This window comes from Carassius carassius, chromosome 10 (assembly GCF_963082965.1).
Source record: "Carassius carassius chromosome 10, fCarCar2.1, whole genome shotgun sequence".
NCBI classification, from domain to species: Eukaryota; Metazoa; Chordata; class Actinopteri; order Cypriniformes; family Cyprinidae; genus Carassius; species Carassius carassius.
In genome coordinates this window covers 15,932,040-15,951,511 of record NC_081764.1, presented here as the reverse complement: position 1 = coordinate 15,951,511, position 19,472 = coordinate 15,932,040, and the positions used below count along the sequence as shown (strand labels likewise).

Sequence of the window (19,472 nt, the reverse complement as noted above, 5' to 3'; positions counted from 1 at the left end):
GTAAATGACTGTAAATTATCTAATTATATAACTAATATCATGCATTCAAGACTTTATCTGTTTTCATTTTGCACGTTTTCTATATTAATTCATTCATTCTGTGTTCTATTCTATTCTATTCTATTCTATTCTATTCTATTCTATTCTATATTCTCATGCTTTCTCTTCAAGTAATGGAGAACTACCGTTATGTCCACCTATTAACAATGTTTCTTATATGTCTAATATAACTGTTCATGTAAATAGCTTGTAAAAAAATCCAATGTTTTATTTATTTATTTAAAATATGCAAAATATTGTAAATAGTTTATTAATTTAGGCAGCTTTATTTTGCCCTAAATATCAATGGAGAGCACGGCTTCACTCTGCGTCAGATGAGCCAATCAGAGCAGGCCTTGTTCACGCGCTCCCTCAACAGTCATGGTGGGCATGAGCCTTTTGCGTTCGGCGGCTGCTTTTACAGTCAGATTAAACCCGCTGAAAAGAACGTGTCAATCTTCAAATCTTCTCTCCCGGACGGTTGCACGTTCAAAACAAGGTAAACGATATTTATTGTTACTAAACCAAACTATATGACCGTTTAGAAGGAATATTTTTTTAGCAGTGACCTTGCTTTGCTTGTTTAGCATGTCAAGTGTAAAACTGGCCTCTACAACAATCACCTCTATAACCGTCCTGTAGCTATCACATACAGTTGTTGTTTGTATACTTATGTAAATATTGAAATATTTTGCATGGCCGTTTTTTCATGTTCATATAGTTTGAATTTCATACATGCAGTTTGTGATTCAGAATATTTTTTGAGTGTCTTGTTGTTGTGCAAGCAGTAAATTTAACACTTCAGTCAAGCACAATATTTTGGCCCTACTTTTAACCTTTAACCTTTCTTTTACAGTTGTTGTCCGCCATGGGAGCCATGGCAAAAGGATGTTTATCATCAAGCCCACTGACTTCTATGACAGAAGATTTCTTCACCTGCTGGTAAAGCTTGTTTTAATACTTTGCTTTAGTTGCATATTATTTATACTTCTCATTCTTTTCAAATGATATTAAAAAAAAAAATTCTGATCTTTCTCTTCACTCTCACATCATTACACTAGAAATATTACATTATTCTGACTGGTATCCCTATGGCAGTGCTTGTAACATTTGTTAATATCTTCATAGGTAAGTTTCTATTGTACCTGATAGTTGTGCTTCTTATAACTTGTGTACCTGCCATAAAAACTTGATTCATGTCTGCATTTCACTAAACAGGAGAATCTGAGTTTGCTGAGATACCAGAAGGCTATGAACCAGAGCACTGGGAGTACTACAAGGTATTCTGATATTTAAGTGAATAAAACATTAAATACACACTATATGCCAGAAGAAAATTGACTATTGTTAATCTTATACATTTTTTAAAATTGTGTAGCTGCTGTCATGATGCTTTTTGTCTTTCCTTTCATTGGTTGTCTTCATAATATCTTAGCATCCCATCACCCGTTGGATTGCTCGTACCTTTTATGACAGCCCAGTGAAGGACTATGAGAAAATGATGGCACTTATCCACATTGAGGCAGAGAAGGCTGAAATGAGGTAAAATGTCTTATTATTCCACTACTTAAATTCAATGAGAAATGACATGTAGTTATTTCCATTTAATTAGGGTTATATTTTCTTAAATATATGGCAAAACTTGACAATAAAATTTCATTTGTTCACATTAAAAGGAATAGTTCACCCCAAAATGAAAATTTGCTGAAAATACACTCATCCTCAGGCCATCCAAAATGTACTTTAGTTACATTGCATCACTTGTTCACCAATGGATCCTCTGCAGTTAATGGGTTCCATCAGATCTTGAATGGCTTGAGGTAAATTTATCAGATTTTCATTTTTGGGTGAAATATTCCTTGCCTAACATGAGCTAACAATGAAAAATACATCTGATGCATTTATTAATCTTCGTTATGGCTATTATTTACTAATACATTATTAAAATCAAAAGTTGCATCCGTTAATATTATCTAATGGACCTGAGCTAACATTAACTAACCATGAATGGCTGTATTTAACTAATTTACTAACTAGCTAATATGAACATAGATTACTACAAACTGTAACAAAGGATTGGTCATTGTTAGTTAATTTTAATTTAATGCCTTAAGTGATTTAAAGTAATAGTTCACACAAAAATTAAAATTGTCATTTTACTCACCCTGAAGTTGTTCCAGACCTTAATTAATTTCTTCATTCTGCTAAAGACAAATGAAGATATTTTGAAGAATGTTGATCTCAATGAATTAGAATATCATGGAAAAGTTCATTTATTTCAGTAATTCAACTCAAATTGTGAAACTCGTTTATTAAAATAATTCAGTGCAAACAGACTGAAGTAGTTTAAGTCTTTGGTTCTTTTAATTTTGTGATTTATTTTATTTCACATGTAACAAAAACCCACCAATTCACTATCTCAACAAATTAGAATACTTTATAAAACCAAAAAAAAAAAAAAATTGTGAATTGTTGGCCTTCTACAAAGTAAGTAAATTTACTGTTCATGTATTCAATACTTGGTAGGGGCTCCTTTTGCTTTAATTACTGCCTCAATTCAGCGTTGCATGGAGGTGATCAGTTTGTGGCACTGCTGAGGTGGAAGCCCAGGTTTCTTTGACAGTGGCCTTCAGCTCATCTGCATTGTTTGGTCTCTTGTTTCTCATTTTCCTCTTGACAATAGCCCATAGGTTCTCTATGGGGTTCAGGTCTGGGGAGTTTGCTGGCCAATCAAGCACACCAACACCATGGTCATTTAACCAACTTTTGGTGCTTTTGGCAGTGTGGGCAGGTGCTAAATCCTGCTGGAAAATGAAATCAGTATCTTCAAAAAACTGGTCAGCAGAAGGAAGCATGAAGTGCTCCAAAATTTCTTGGTAAATGGGTGCACTGACTTTGGTTTTCAAAAAACACAATGGACCAACACCAGCAGATGACATTGCACCCCAGAGCATCACAGACTGTGGAAACTTAACACTCGACTTCAAGCAACTTGGGCTATGAGCTTCTCCACTCTTCCTCCAGACTCTAGGACCTTGGTTTCCAAATACAAAACTTGCTCTCATCTGAAAAGAGGACTTTGGACCACTGGGCAACAGTCCAGTTCTTCTTCTCCTTAGCCCAGGTAAGACGCCTCTGACGTTGTCTGTGGTTCAGGAGTGGCTTAACAAGAGGAATACAACAACTGTAGCCAAATTGACACGTCTGTATGCCTTGACCCCAGCCTCAGTCCGTTCCTTGTGAAGTTCACTCAAATTCTTGAATCGATTTAAGGCTGCGGTTCTCTCGGTTGGTTGTGCATCTTTTTCTTCCACACTTTATCCTTCCACTCAACATTCTGTTAACGTGCTTGGATACAGCACTCTGTGAACAGCCAGCTTCTTTGACAATGTATGTTTGTGGCTTACCCTCCTTGTGAAGAGTGTAAATGATTGTCTTCTGGACAACTGTCAGTTCAGCAGTCTTACCCATGATTGTGTAGCCTAGTGAACCAAACTGAGAGACTGTTTTGAAGGCTCAGGAAACCTTTGCAGGTGTTTTGACTTGATTAGCTGATTGGCATGTCACCCTATTCTAATTCGCTGAGATAGTGAATTGGTGGGGTTTTGCTAAATGTAAGCCAAAATCACAATTAAAAGACCCAAAGACTTAAATTACTTCAGTCTGTGTGCATTGAATTTATTTAATACACTAGTTTCACAATTTTACTTGAATTACTGAAATAAATGAACTTTTCCACAACATTCAAATTTATTGAGATGCACCTGTAATTGAGAGCCATTTTTTTTTAACATTTAATAGGCTCTGAAAAATATAACAACTTTTAATTTAAGTGAACTTAAAACAATCTTCACAAACTATAAATTGAATATGCATAAACTATATAAACAAATCTTTATTCAAGCTACAAAAGTTAAACAGCGACTAGAGCAGTCCAGTGATTTTCTCGTTTTCTTATGTTCTCTGATTTAAATCAATGACAGGTTTCATCATATTTCATTTTAAAAGCAGCACTGCCTCTTTAAAACCTAATGCACATGACATGGATCTGACACGCGTCTGATTTTCTCCCAACTCTTGACAGTCATTTAGGACTTTGTAACTCATTTAAGTCACTTGCCAAAATGGTGCATTTTGACATAATTGTGTGTGTTTTTGTCTGTTGAAGTGTTACTGGCTGAAGTGGCTCAGTGTATGCATACAGCAGAATGTGCAGCCTTTCAAGCTATACTCCATTTGATAATCATCTTCATCCAGTGTCTGCACTATATCTCGCCAGAAGTCATGACCGATATCACTGCCTTTATACTCATTAAACTAGAGTAGTGGATATCTCATAACCCCCTCACACAAGAGCTTGTCAACACTGCTGTTTACTTATTTTGAGTCTTTTTCTTTTCTTTTTTGACATTGTGGACAAACTAATTAGTGCAAAAACAATTCAAGGCAACCTGAACTAGAGGTTTAGATGACTTGGTTTTAAACAGTCTGTATTACGACCTTTCAAAATTCTGCACGCTAAAGCTATCTGCACCATGTGTAGGTTCATTTTGAGTGCGAGGTGTCTTCAAGTAAAGAAATTATTGTTATTAAAATCATTAATAAACAATATCATTAAAAAAACATGTACTAGGAGATTAGATGAAAAGCGAAAATATCTCTAGGGTAAAAAATAATAAAGGAATTGTTTAAGTTGGAATACAATTTATCATCAGTCTTTATGTAGTTTTTATGTAGGCTAATAGATAATCTCTAATTTATCACCTATTTTTCTTGTAGACAACTACAACTTGAAGTTCGCCGACACATGAGAGAAAAAGGAGATGGACCCTGGTTTCAGATTCAGACACTTGATAAGAATCTTATCGACCACAGCCCCAAGTCATCCCCAGATAACTAGGAGTGGTCATGCATACCAGTCCAAAATATTCAGACATTATACAATGTATAATGTATTTTTATTAATAAAAAATATCTTTTCTTTTTTACCCTTTTCTTTTGCCTCTAGCACCAATAAACTAATTATTATAAATAAGTCACTGCTCTTATTTATCCTTGTGAAAATTATTTCATCATTTATTAATTTCAGACAGAAATTAGACAGACAAATTTATTGAATGGGTTAAGAAGATTCAGAATACAGCACATACTAACTACTTTTATGATGCTTTTATGTGTATAGAAGTTTGAAAGCTACTGTCTTCATTCTTTATAATTACATAAGATCAACCAAATAAAGTCATGTAGGATTTTTTTGCAAGATAGCAAATACCACCAAAACATTTGGAATCAAAACCTAGATATACCTTTATTATTATAAAAAATATTTGTATTTTTGTAATCAAGTCAAACTAGAATCAGAAATTTCCAGTAACTGTAATAATAGTAATAGTAAAGTGTTAAAGTACTATGTCAGAAGCAGATGTAAATGAAAAGAAAAGATAGTTTCACAACTGTGAATAAAATAAAATATCAGTTTATTATTTTTCCAAGCAAACAGCCGAACTACTGTATACCAGTCTATTGTATTTCAATATGTCAGTCTAAAACATGAGTTTCAATATATTTTGTTTCAATTAATACAATTAAAATAAAAAATTAAAATTTAGAACAGAATTATTATTATTAAATTATTATTATTAAAAGTAAAGTTATTAGTTTTTAAGGTTAGTGTAGAATAAATGATTCATTGCATATATACATTGAACAAATTTATAAATGCAACACAGTGGACCAACATTCCACAGGGCACAATCAATGACCTGATTAACTCTATGCAAAGGAGATGCATTGCACTGCGTGAGGCAAATGGTGGTAACACAAGATACTGACCCCGCAATACAGTAAAACTGCACATTTTAGAGTGGCCTTTTATTGTGGCCAGCCACAGGCACACCTGTGCAATAATCATGCTGTCTAAGCAGAATCTTGATATGCCACACCTGTGAGGTGGATGGATTATCTCACCAAAGGAGAAGTGCTCACTAACACAGATTTAGACAGATTTATGTACAATATTTGAGAGAAATAGGCATTTTGTGTACATAGAAAAAGTCTTAGATCTTTGAGTTCAGCTCATGAAAAATGGGGGCAAAAACAAAAGTTTTGCGATTATAATTTTGTTCAGTGTAATAAACTGGCAAATAATGTAAATTAAAAGTTTACATAATAAATAATTATAAACATTTTTTGTATAGTACTTTTAAAAAAAATAATCAAGTACATAACGTGAAAACTTAAAATAACAGGTTAAAGATGAAACCTGTTTTATAGTATCAATAGAACATAAATTTTTTGCATAACAAAAAATGATAACAACAATAAAAGACAACACATATAATATTTAAAAAATAATAATAATAATTTGCTAGTTAAAAGGTAAAATAAAAAAAGATAACGTTAAGTTGCTCTGTGGGCTACCGAACACTATGCAGACAAAAGGGCGCTACTGCCGTTATAATAAACACATCAAACTCATTGAGCGTACTGTAGATCTGATCTGTTTCTACAAGGACCCATTGTCTCCCTCCCCTAAACCCCCCACCCTCCATCCCTCAATGTTCCAATGTTTTCGTCGTCATATCCCTCGTTCCATGAGGAATGTCGGGTCTGTCTGAGGTAAAAATAACCCCATCTCATCTTCTGCCTGACACGCTGCTCCAGCGAGGCTCATAGTGGTGCGAGCAGCAGTAATGTGAAGATGGCTACAGATTTGGGAGAGCTACTGGTCCCGTACATGCCCACCATTAGAGTACCGAGGACAGGAGACAGGGTTTTCAAGAGCGAATGCGCTTTTTCCTACGACTCACCTGTGAGTATTATGTCAAATACTTCATGCATGAACAATAAACAACAACTGGCGTCCCTCTGACACGTGAAAAGCTGCGTATAGCGCGTAAAGAGAGATGTGGGATCCTCGGCCACAATTCTCCAGCTCAACTTAGGCGACAGCCTTCAGAAATAAATCAATATCACACGGGTGTTTACACCGTACAGTGGGACCTGGTTTCCCTACTTCAAATGGCGCTATACGAGCTCCAGATGTTATGGCAGCATAAACACTGCCAGTCTGAACGCTTTATTACACAGAATTTCTGTCCTGTGTTTAAAGTCGTATCAAAGCAGTCATTATATCCCACATTCTTTGGCGTTCGTCATCCTCTCATCAACACTGGCAATCTAGTAGTGTGATAGCTACTTGTTGAGATCATACTGTACTTTATGATATTTGCCTGACATCAAGACAAACGACTGTGTAGATTGATGTATTTGAAAACGATTTCCTAAATGTACACTAATAAGCATTAAGCAGCTATGAGCTATAAAAAGAAAACAGGTCAATGTGGGCTGTTATGCATAGGCCTACTCAAGTGTACAAGCTCTGACCACAAATAATATAGAATACCATATATTTCGGTGAGAATTGGTGGCAATGTTTATATAAATGTGGGAAAAGTGACAAACTAGCTAACAGCTCTAAAAGTTTTATAGGTGACTCAGCTGTTTGGAGTTCGACACATCAGACTAAAAGACAGGTTATTTTTACACACTATCTGTTCAAGCTCGTGTGTCACCAGGAGCTAGTGACAGGTTTTTCAGTCTGGTGGGCCCTCAACACCCTGACTTACACACACCGGCCCAGCAACTTAGTGTTTTGATCCAGATTACAAGACTATTTAAAAGAATTTCTCTTATTGCTTTATATGAATTTTTCACTTTAAAAGGAACAAAACACTACTGAAAACAAACTTGATATCTTAGAGTGTGTATAGTAAAGAATCATCCCCCTTTAAAATAATCACATTTTGTTGAAATGAAGACAGACATGTTTTTTTAAATAATTTTTTATACAGCTTTGATTACTTATCCAAATGAAAGATATAACACCAACATGTCAGAACAAAAACAATCACTGAGTGTTACCTACTGTACATAAACATTTATAAATGCCATTATAAATGTAAATAAAAATATGAATAATCTTAATAACCAAACATATATAGGGGAGAACCGGGGCGAAAGTAACGCGGGACGAAAGTAACAAAGCGATTTTCTCAGAGCCTATTACTGCATTTGCATTCCCAGCTATGACGGTATATTCAGCATTCAATCCTTGATGGAGCTGAGAAATATCACGTGATTTCCTCATCATTTCCCGCAGTTAGGTCGGTAAAACTGTTTTCGAGTACAAAAAGTAAATTATTGAAGCGGTAATTTTTTTTAATTAGTTGTGTTGTTTATTTTGTTTCATGTGTCACAGTAATGATCAATCTACAGGTTATTTAGTGCTTTAACACATCCTAAAGTTTGCATTATCAAAGTTTTTTAGTATAAAAGTAAATCAGGTTTAAATGCCAGGAGTTCCTGTCGGGACGAAAGTAACAGTTGTTACTTTTGTCCCGCTACAGTGACAAGAAGTATTTATTTTGTTCCGGTACATGCTATTCTGTGAATTTCTGTCTCTTGCATCATTTATTAAAATGTTTATGTCATATTATACCAAAAGAATATGTATGAGTGAGGGTCAGATAGACAAACAGTGGTCTGGTTTTATCCAGATGTTTATGAGAGAGCGTTTCTGGACATAGAGGAACATCTGGGCAGCTCCTACCTCGCATTTACCTTAGTTATATTTAGGTTTTAGCCATACCTTAGCTTTTACACCTACAGCTATGAATTTGCAGTGTTTCCAGATGTTTTAATGCACATTTTGAATTTATGCATAAAAACAACTGGATGGAAACATGAATAGGCCTACTGTTACATTATGTTTAGAATTTATATTATGCCAATGTAATTTAATTATTATATTGTTCATTCTGTTGAAAAAATGTTTTATAAAAATACACTGAAATAAAAAAATAAAAAAATAAGGTTTGTACAGTCGGGTTTTGAGACATTTGATGAAACTTAAATTTAAAATAAAAATATAAATATAAATATGTAATTTAATAATTTTTTTTACAAAAATAAAAGACAGAATATGTTTGCAGTTACATATTTACAAGGTCATAGTCAGGTATACTTAATAAAAATAAGAGTAACAGAAAATAAATCTAGCTTATATTGTTGTGTTACTTTCGTCCCAACCGATGGGGTCAAAAGTAACAATGTGCAACTTATGTTCAAATTGAAATTATACTGAAGCCTTTCTACATTTCTACAAAATACCACCTGGTATTGATAGACCAGACTTATGAGTTACTGGCCACAGCAGAAATATATCTCTGTCTACAACATTATCTTTTAAAATGATGTTTTTCTGAAAAATGGTACTTTCGCCCCTGCTCTCCCCTATCATATATCCAAAAAGCCATGTTATGGCAATAAATGCCTGAAAACATCTGCAGCAACAAAAAAGAGCACCATTACTGTAGTAATTTAAATGCGACTTTGTTTATTTATAATTTTACTTTTATGTCTAATCATTTTATTTCTAATAACAGAGAGCAGATACTTTGCAGTAAAATTCAGTAAAGCCCTTGACTGTTCGATGCAGGTGTTTTCGATTATGTTCATTAAAGTGTTTCCTCTTTTCATGTGTATGTTTGTATATTGATGATGTGTATGACTTGAACACTCTCTAATAGCAGTTTTGTTCACATTTGTTTTGTAAGTGTAACTTAATACATTTAACGTGAAGTATAAAATTACTTGGCAACATCTGTCTTAGCTGTAATCTTTTGTTTCATCATTTTTTTTTAGGAATCAGAAGGAGGTCTGTATGTGTGTATAAACTCATTCCTGGGTTTCGGAAGGGAACATGTGGAGAGACATTACCATAAAACTGGACAGAGTGTGTACATGCACTTAAAACGACACGTGAAAGAGGTAAGAAGAGTTTATTGTTGGATTGAATTCTTTGCAAATGGAAAAAGTAAACATATGTTTCATTCTACACTCTAAACTTTAGGAACCAGTGCATAGCTATTGTGTTATAGAATGGTATCCAACAACACAAATAAAGCAAAAGAGACAAAGTAATATTTAATGATCATTGGTGTAATGTACTGTAATGCAGCACTTGTTCCTATCAATGTCTTGATGAAGAACTTTTGTCTGCTCACTGGAATTAACTTCATTTGCAAATTGACACTCTTGACTTCATTTTTTGAGTGCAAAAAGATACAGTGCATCCAGTAACATAACAAAAGCATTGACATAAACGTAAGGTGCCAATTAACAATATTATTAACGAGTAAACTTTTTTTTGAGGCCAGTGTCTTATTCGGTTAAGTCAGAATCTGTGGAATGCATTGCGCTGACTTTAAGAGGAAATCTGTAGAATAGCTTTAAGTATTATAAGTTGCTAAATAAGGCCAACAATACTAAACATGTATTGCAAAGCATTTTCAAATGAGCAATAATACTTATTAAACATGCAAGGGGTGGAGGATGTGGATATTGAATAGGGCTGGGTAAAAAAAATCTATTTTTCGACTAATCGTTTTTTAAAATGTGGTCGATTCAAAATCGGTTCTCAAAGGCCATGAATAATTTTTTTTTGAATGATTATTTTATCTTAAAAATGAAATCACTTGATCCTGTTTGATCAAGGAATGCGACTGTTCTGACTTTTTTTTTTTAGCATACATTTTTCATCTTGCATCAAAATTCTATTGTATTTATTTAACATAATTGTATGCATTTGAAAATTAGAGATGGGTTCTGTTTTAACGTACCCAAGTGTACCTAATATAAGAGTTTAATATACAGGTTTGTGGCTCTTAATTTTTTTTAAATAAATATAGTATTTGTATTATATCTATATTCATTGAGTTGAATCGAGAATAGAAAATCGAACCGAGAATCATAATCGAAAATCGAATCGAGAATCATAATCGAGAATCGAATCGAGAATCGAAATCGAATCGACTTGAGAGCTTGTGAATCGATACCCTAATATTGCCCTAATATTGAATGACGTGTGTGGATCTGTGGAGCTTTCTTTGAGCTTTTGTTAGTATATTGACTATTGATTAGTTTGACAGTTACATTGTTGATTAATTGGATGGAAAAAAGATTCAGTATTTAAATTTTTTTATTTAAATACATTATTTACAAAATTGTTCTTTCACGTTTCCCAACAAACGTGTCATCTAAACAATGTGAAATTTGTAGGCAATGAAAACAAATATACTGATTGTATCTATGTAGGCAATTAAACTTTATATGCAAAAAATTAAACCGTTTGTTTTTCTTTTTGAAAGTAGTTACAATAACTAAATTAAAAAATCATAATAAAGAAAAACAAAAACAAAGACTAAACCTGGTATGAGGTAAGAGGAACACACATTCAATCATCTTAACATATTGAGTTATATTCCATTATATTATTCCATTAATAATCTCATAAAAAATACAGTTACTTGTGTTACATGTTGAATTTAATTTTAGAATTTGTTTTCTGAGCATAGTGCACAAACAAAATTAATTGCTAATCAAATTAGTTATCAATTATTATCATAACTGATTTGATTAATGAGTTGTTGCATCCAGAGTTTGTAGCTTATTGAGGTCACATCCTTTTAATTTGTCCTCTTTTGAGGCTAGTTGCGTATAGGCTTATACTGTTTAACTTCATTGTTGTATGTCTGTATTTATGTAGCACAGTGATCCTGTAAAGCATGACATTTCGTTCCACTGTATGTCCACACATGTAGCGGAATGACAATAAAGCTCAACTTGAACTTGAACTTTTATTTTTACCTCTAAAAATGTGGAAAAATGTAGCAAACATTGATGCCTGTTGGATTTAGAAAGCAGCTAAGACTATTGAAATGATTCATTAAAAGGTCCAGAGAGGTGTGATTTTCACTCTTCTTTGTGAGTCAGATGGCTTTTGCCTGCTTTTTCTTCAAGTTTTAGATATTGGCTATAGCTAAATTTCCGCAGTTCATGAAGATTACATAGCAGGAGGTCTGTTGGATTTAGAAAAATGTAGAGGTGATTGTCCAGAGCTATGACTTGTTATTTATTTTATTTTTTTTGAAAGCATCTTTGAATGTTATGGTTTTAATCTTGTGATGTGGCACTTCTTTTGCACAAAATAAAAGAATTAGGTAGTTCAGAGGGTGCTTTGACATTTTGGCCTATAAGTGATGAGCCCAGCATGTGTCTTCTGAACTAACCCTATTGGGAAATGTCAGCAAGAAAAAGCACAATAAAAGGATATCTGGATATTTACGGTAAAAAAAATTTCTGAGCTTTTTCACAAACTGAGTGACATTTCAATTGTTTTCTGAGATAACTAGACAGCATGGTAGATAAACATAAATGAGCTGTACTGCATTATTTAACACCGATTTATATTGTTTTTAATCACAGGTGCATCTCAATAAATAAGAATGTTGTGGAAAAGTTCATTTATTTAAGTAATTCAACTCAAATTGTGAAACTCATGTATTAAATAAATTCAATGCACACAGACTGAAGTAGATAGATTCTCCATGGGGTTCAGGTGTGGTGAGTTTGCTGGCCAGTCAAGCACACCAATACCATGGTCATTTAACCAACTTTTGGTGCTTTTGGCAGTGTGGGCAGGTGCTAAATCCTGCTGGAAAATGAAATCAGCATCTTAAAAAAGCTGGTCAGCAGAAGGAAGCATGAAGTGCTCCAAAATTTCTTGGTAAACGGGTGCAGTGACTTTGGTTTTCAAAAAACACAATGGACCAACACCAGCAGATGACATTGCACCCCCAATCATCACAGACTGTGGAAACTTAACACTGGACTTCAAGCAACTTGGGCTATGAGCTTCTCCACCCTTCCTCCAGACTCTAGGACCTTGGTTTCCAAATGAAATACAAAACTTGCTCTCATCTGAAAAGAGGACTTTGGACCACTGGGCAACAGTCCAGTTCTTCTTCTCCTTAGCAAGACTCCTCTGATGTTGTCTGTGGTTCAGGAGTGGCTTAACAAGAGGAATACGACAACTGTAGCCAAATTCCTTTACACGTCTGTATGCCATGACCCCAGCCTCAGTCCTGTCCTTGTGAAGTTCTCTAAAATTCTTGAATCGATTTCTGCGGTTCTCTCGATTGGTTGTGCATCTTTTTCTTCCACACTTTTTCCTTCCATTCAACATTCTGTTAACATGCTTGGATACAGCACTCTGTGAACAGCCAGCTTCTTTGACAATGAATGTTTGTGGTTTACCCTCCTTGTGAATGTTGTCAATGATTGTCAATAAGGAAAAGGAAAACCTTTGCAGGTGTTTTGACTTGATTAGATGATTGGGATGTCACCTTATTCTAAATTGTTGAGATAGGGAATTGGTGGGTTTTTGTTAAATGTAAGCCAAAATCTTCACAAATAAAAGAACCAAATACTTAAACTACTTCAGTCTGTGTGCATTTAATTTATTTAATACATGTTTCACAATTTTAGTTGAATTACTGAAATAAATGAAATTTTCCACGACATTCTAATTCATTGAGATGCACCTGTATGTACTGAATTCAATATGACAGATTTGAAGTCTTCAGATGTTAAGGTACTGTCTTAGCAGTTCTATTGAATCCCAGCCTGCTCCTATACATTTGTCTAATCATGACTGATTTTTTGGTCATTTAGAAAAGGACCCTAATTATATAACGGTTTTTTGTTCGTTCCAAGTGAATGTGAATGTGCTGGTTAAATGCTGCTATTTACAGTTCCTGTAGCTTTTGTGTTGGCTGTTTATACTTGGGATAACATAAGAAATGTGTCATCATTATCTATTCAGTAGTCCTCTTTACTCTCCAATCAACTGATTTTGCCATTATGCACTTTGTACAGAACACTCATTCACATCTGTCAAGCTTCCATATGCACATCAGTTGGATTTTATCCATATTTGCAGCATGATTCAGTAATATTTGTTGTTCAGTATATATACTTTCACAAATGTAATGTTACATGTGGCATTATTACAACAAACATACAATCAGAATACTGACAGCGCTGCTTATAAATATTGAAAATATCCACATCACATACTAAAACCACGTAAATATTTGAGTACAAAGCACTTTACAGTTTTATGACCCTTGTTGTTTCCTGATGTTAATTACAGAAAGCCACAGGTGCTGCAGGGGGTGCCATACCAAGAAGAAGAAACGGAAAAGTATTTTTAGGTAAGTCTGTTTTAAAGTAAAAAAATAAATAAATCCCAGACTGAAACTTCTACCTCAAACCCTTTTAAATTAGCCATATATTTATATGTCTAGCAGTCTCAGTCATTACTGGCCTGGGACTAAAATTAGCTAATTTATTTGTATATGCAGTTAGTAACCGTTCTAAATCTAAAGTGCCACATGCTTGCCCTGGCCTAATCATCAGCTATAGAGGGTTGGTTTACAGTGGCCGACTGTGCCTGTCAGCTGCTGTGCCCTATCAATCCCCCAAGCTGACACACTTCTGCCAATGGAGGTGTGACGTAGCAGGTGGGAGACCGGCGGACCCTTATTCTCAGACATCCAATCAATATACATGCCTCCTTCTCTGTTTGAGGACAATACGTCAGAAAGGATGCCAGTCATTTTGTAAACACACAATGCTTTCCCAAATATGTAATTTAGGCAACTCAGACTGTTCTATTACGGAGTGGCTTAGACTGCAAACATATGCGATCAAATGCTTTCTTTAGTCCGTCAGTTTTCATAGTCATGTTATCATGCAGAAAAAAACCTCAAACTAATTAAATTAATTTATTATTCTTTTATAGTAATAAAGTTGCTGTTTTTATAACCTCATTTTGATTGCGAGACTACAGAGATAATTAGAAAAATTTGCATTGCAGGACTATTTAAGTGTAAATAAGCCATTTTAAAGGTTGTTAAAAACCGGAAAAAGACTAAACCACTTTTTATAGATATTGATATACATTCTTGTCTCAAATTGTAATGTTTGTGGTTTAATCAAGGGAGCTCAAGAAAATGTTTAATCAAAACATACTAATGGTGCTTTTCCACTGCATGGTACGACTCGGCTCGGCACGGCTCAGTACATTACAGCACGGCTCGGTTTGCATTTCCACTGCAGTTTAGTATCGCTTTAGAGAGGGCGGGGTTATTCACATGTCATTATTATTAGTTGCGCGCCTCTACTGCTGCAACTTTTTCATTTTCTGCGTCGCTCCTCTGCTATCAACGAGAGGAACGTCTATACTTCCTCAACAGAAAATACAACGGCCATTTTTGGGTTGTTAAAAAAGGTGCGCTCGTTCAAAACAGTTGCGTTCACTTCTTCGTTGGCTGTACTGATTTAAATCTAGCAGTTCTGTTGTGTTTGTGTCGGAAGCTCAGTGATGTAGGTAGTGAATATTCTCTCCAGCCAATCAGTGATCAGCAGAGTTTACACGTCACATTTTGGTAACGGTACGGTTCAACCTCAACCGAAGTGGTACTAAAAAAAAGTACCAGGTACCAGTTTCTGTTTCTGTACTCAGTGGAACCCCCCAAAAGTGAACCGTACCTTGCCGTACCATGCAGTGGAAAAGCACCATTAAAGATAAATATGAAAATAGCAAACTTATTTTTGATTGTGTACATTTTGTACATTTTCATCATGTGTTTATTAATTATTTTTTGGGAGGGACATTTTAAGCACTTGTTTTGAGTGCAGTCATCCCATCAGCTCTCGATTAAAAATATCTCTCTCTGCTTTCTTTCCTGAAGATTTAGAGCTTAACCGTGATTTTAATGGAGTTGATTATGAGTATGAAGATGAGGCAAAGCTTGTCATATTTCCAGACCACTTTGAGATCCCTTTACCAAATATTGAGGAGTTGCCCGCACTGGTGAGTGTGTGCTCATGTGCCCTGTGTGCTCTGCATGCCAAAGGCCTGATCTGTCTTTTCAGTTTCAGTGCTTGTTTGTCAAACATCACGTCATTACATTTTATTCCATCTGCAGATGACCTTATACTTTATAAACTCACTGTATATGCTTCTCATTGTGTGAAGTGATGCCATGTCGTGTAGGAGTAATATTAGTTTTTATTTTGTACTATAAGTTTATTTCTTATTAGATCTAATTCTTATAATAGTTTTTGGTTTAAAGCAAACATTATCAGTAATTGCTTCCTGAATACACAGCATGTCTTGTGTTTTTAATCAGTATTTGTGAAAATATTAAGAGTGATAAAGGAGTAAACAAAGATACAGAGAGAGCAATTTGGCTGATGGCTGTTATAATATTGATCCATTGTATTTTACCATACAATTTCTTATTGATAGACAAAAAAAGAAAAAGAAAATTAGGTGCACAGAATTTTACACAGAATTTACTAAAAATTTACCACAAATATCCACAGGGCTGTTTGTGAATATCTCAAAATATAAACTACCATTCAAAAGTTAATAGCTATAAGATTTTTTCAGTTGAAAGAAATTAGTACTTTTTCTCAGCAAGAACACATTCAGTGTTATGATCGGAACCCAGAGAAACGCAGGAGACGAGAGATCCAAATGCAGTGTGGTATTTAATGGGTAATCCAAATCAGCATCCAACAAGCAGGGGTCAAAACCATAAATCCATCCAACAATAAACAAACAGGGAAGGAACAGGAACGTGAAGCTCAGAAGACGAGGAAACTCGGAAGAGACAAGAAGTGCAAAAAACAAAAACAAGGAGCCCAGGAGGGAGGTGGACCAGCGGAGGATCAGGGGGAGGGAAGGAGGGCCAGGTACATAGAGGGAAACAGAGAGAAGAAGAAGAGCAAAAAACAAAAACAACAAAACACAAGTCCAGGAAGGAACATAACGTTCAGTGGACCAGGGCCGAACCGACAGGGCAGGAATCCAGAGAGGAGCAAGGTGGAATTGGAGTCATGCGGTCGAGACAGAAGCCCACCCGGGCGGCGCAGAAGACCACCACATCCGTGCGGTCGAGACAGAAGCCCACCAGGGTGGCGCAGAAGACCACCACATCCGTGCGGTCGAGACAGAAGCCCACCACATCTGTGCGGTCGAGACAGAAGCCCACCCGGGCGGTGCAGAAGACCACCACAGTGGGATCGATGACACAGGAGAGCAAGTCTGGTTAGGCAAGTCTGAAACAGAGAACATGAACAAGTTAAGGGTGGCCTCCCTGGCCACGACAGGATCAGTCGAGCGCTCAGAGAGTTCGGCTGAGACGTGACAAGGCTCTGGAAGTTCTGCAGAGACAAGGAGAGGCTCTGGTAGTTCAGCAGAGACGTGGAGAGGCTCTGGTAGTTCAGCAGAGGCGTGGAGAGGCTCTGGTAGTTCAGCAGAGGCGTGGGGAGGCTCTGGTAATTCCGTGGTGTTTAGACTGGATTCAGGAAGATCAATGGTGACTTGACTCTGCTCATGAATATCATTGGTGACTTGCCCTTGCCCATGAAGAACACCGGTGACTTGACTTTGCCCATGAACATCACCGGCGACTAGCCCTGACTCTGGAAGGTCAACGGTGACTAGCCCTGACTCTGGAAGGTCAACGGTGACCAGCCCTGACTCTGGGAGGTCAACGGTTACCAGCCCTGACTCTGGAAGGTCAACGGTGACCAGCCCTGACTCTGGAAGGTCAACGGTGACCTGACTCGACTCTGGAGGGTCAACTGTGGCTGTCATCTTGTGCAGTGGCGCTGGGCCGGCGGCCATCTTGGGCAGTGGCGCTGGGACGGCGGCCATCTTGGGCAGTGGCGCTGGGTTGGTGGTCCTCCTGTTTGTAGACCCCGGTCTAGAATCGGCCATCCCACCGGGAGAAACAGGTGTGGCTGGGGTATTCCACGGAGACCGATGTTGTAGGTAGAACACAAACTCCCAGAAATTAAAAGCATCCAACTGGTCCATTTCCCTTCGAGGCACCGGTTCATCCAGACCGGTGTTGAAAATGTCCTTTAGGGCCGCATCATTGTATCCCATACCATCCGCCAAAATCAGCATCCAACAAGCAGGGGTCAAAACCATAAATCCATCCAACAATAAACAAACAGGGAAGGAACAGGAACGGGAACAGGAAGCTCGGAAGACGATGAAACTCGGAAGGCGAGGAAACTGGGTGACAGAATGAAAGGACTCCATGAAAACAAACAGAAAAAGACCAGTTAATATAGGCAGGGTAATGACTATCAAGTGAAGACACCTGAGTGCAATTAACAGGAGTGCAATTACTGTGATGAAGGGACAAGGCTTTGTGGGAATTGTAGTGCCTGCGGTGAGGTGCCTATGGGGAAGTGAGACCACTAGTGGAGACTCAGGGAAACAGAGACCAGACAGCGTGACATTCAATTGATCAAAAGTTATAGTAAAGTCTTTTACGTTGTTTATAAATTAAAATTCATTTTTCAAATAAAAATGTATTTTAATTTTAAAATGTAAATTCTTGTTAGTCAAGAATCAAAATTTTTCAATATGATTAAGCAGAACAACACTGATAATGATAAAAAGGTTTCTTGAGCAGCAAATCAGCATATTAGTATAATCACGTGACAGTAAAGACTAGAGTAATGACTGCTGAAAATTCAGCTTTGCCATGTAGAAATAGAAAATATTGTATATTGTATAACATATTTAAAGAAATTGTTATTGTAAATTGTGACAGTATTTCACAATATTAGTTTTTACTCTATTTTTGGTAAAAAAAAAAAAAATAATAATAAAAATGCAGCCTTTGTGAGCATAAGAAACTTTTATCAAAAGAATTAAAATAACTTGCCTGCACCATAATTTTTAACAGTAGTGAACAAACAGATATCTCAATCCTTGTTTATTTAGTATTAGTATCAGAGCATGTGAGTGGAGCGAAATGGTAATATTTCCTTTCTGAAGATTCTGCTCAGCTCACTCAATATCGCTCAGCGCCGCTCGCTCAAACCAGATCATAATCCAAGAGTTCTTTAAGTACATTTTATCTTGTGTGTGCTTTTCACAGGCTTTATAATCCAGGTGTATTTTGTAAAGATCTACACATATTTCATCTCATGTGTGTGTGTGCATTAGTGTTTTAATGAGCTGGTTTTGAATGTTCTATTGCACAACAACTGCAGCTATTGTCACAGAAATGAAGTGAACGAAAATCAAATACACTTTTTCAGTTTTTGCATTTTAGATATGTTTGCTAAGATTAGATTAATATATTTAATAAAATTAAGAAGAATGCCCATAGATGTCCACATCCATAGAGCGGAGAACGCTTCGCTCACATGCTCTGATTAGTACACATGATGAAAAAAGGTTAATTTGTTACAGTTTATGTTGTACTTCAGTTATTCATACAACACAAACAGTAGCACACAACGAAACACATTTTTGTGCTTGTCAATTGCATGGTGTGCTTATTTACTGCTGCTGCACTAATATTTATTAATGCATTCATTATATTACCTGCCCAGGAGCTTCAAGGCTTTTAAATCTAATTAGTAATAGTCCGCACCACTTTCCAGCTTGCAGTGGTTTCTTAAGCACTCATTAGGTGCAATATCAAATT

The 19,472-nt window shown here is 36.0% G+C and overlaps 2 protein-coding genes across 5 annotated transcripts in view; both read left to right on the top strand.

Annotated features, from left to right (window-relative positions):
- The first annotated feature begins 359 nt into the window (after positions 1-359).
- LOC132151870 (NADH dehydrogenase [ubiquinone] 1 beta subcomplex subunit 5, mitochondrial-like) lies at positions 360-5,024 on the top strand. The gene is made up of 6 exons (XM_059560353.1): positions 360-538; positions 896-981; positions 1,101-1,167; positions 1,258-1,319; positions 1,475-1,581; positions 4,819-5,024. Exons 1-6 carry the CDS (start codon positions 421-423, stop codon positions 4,937-4,939), a joined length of 561 nt encoding a protein of 186 aa, XP_059416336.1. The 5' UTR covers positions 360-420; the 3' UTR covers positions 4,940-5,024.
- Positions 5,025-6,618: 1,594 nt separating this feature from the next.
- The window catches only part of LOC132151869 (ubiquitin carboxyl-terminal hydrolase 13-like), a 31,429-nt gene continuing 18,575 nt past the window's right edge, over positions 6,619-19,472 (top strand). For all 4 annotated transcript variants that reach the window (XM_059560352.1, XM_059560351.1, XM_059560350.1 and 1 more), the window contains exons 1-4: positions 6,619-6,850; positions 9,745-9,870; positions 14,096-14,156; positions 15,699-15,820. In XM_059560352.1, the coding sequence (XP_059416335.1) occupies positions 6,740-6,850; positions 9,745-9,870; positions 14,096-14,156; positions 15,699-15,820 (420 nt within the window). In that variant the 5' untranslated portion in view covers positions 6,619-6,739. The remainder of the gene's footprint in view (positions 6,851-9,744; positions 9,871-14,095; positions 14,157-15,698; positions 15,821-19,472) is intronic.

Bases quoted from the DNA above. Each gene is read 5' to 3' on its own strand.
- LOC132151870 (XM_059560353.1), top strand. From the start codon at position 421: ATGGTGGGCATGAGCCTTTTGCGTTCGGCGGCTGCTTTTACAGTCAGA. The intron at 982-1,100 runs GTAAAGCTTGTT...TCATTACACTAG, and splicing joins GAAGATTTCTTCACCTGCTG to AAATATTACATTATTCTGAC. The intron at 1,320-1,474 runs GTATTCTGATAT...ATAATATCTTAG, and splicing joins AGCACTGGGAGTACTACAAG to CATCCCATCACCCGTTGGAT.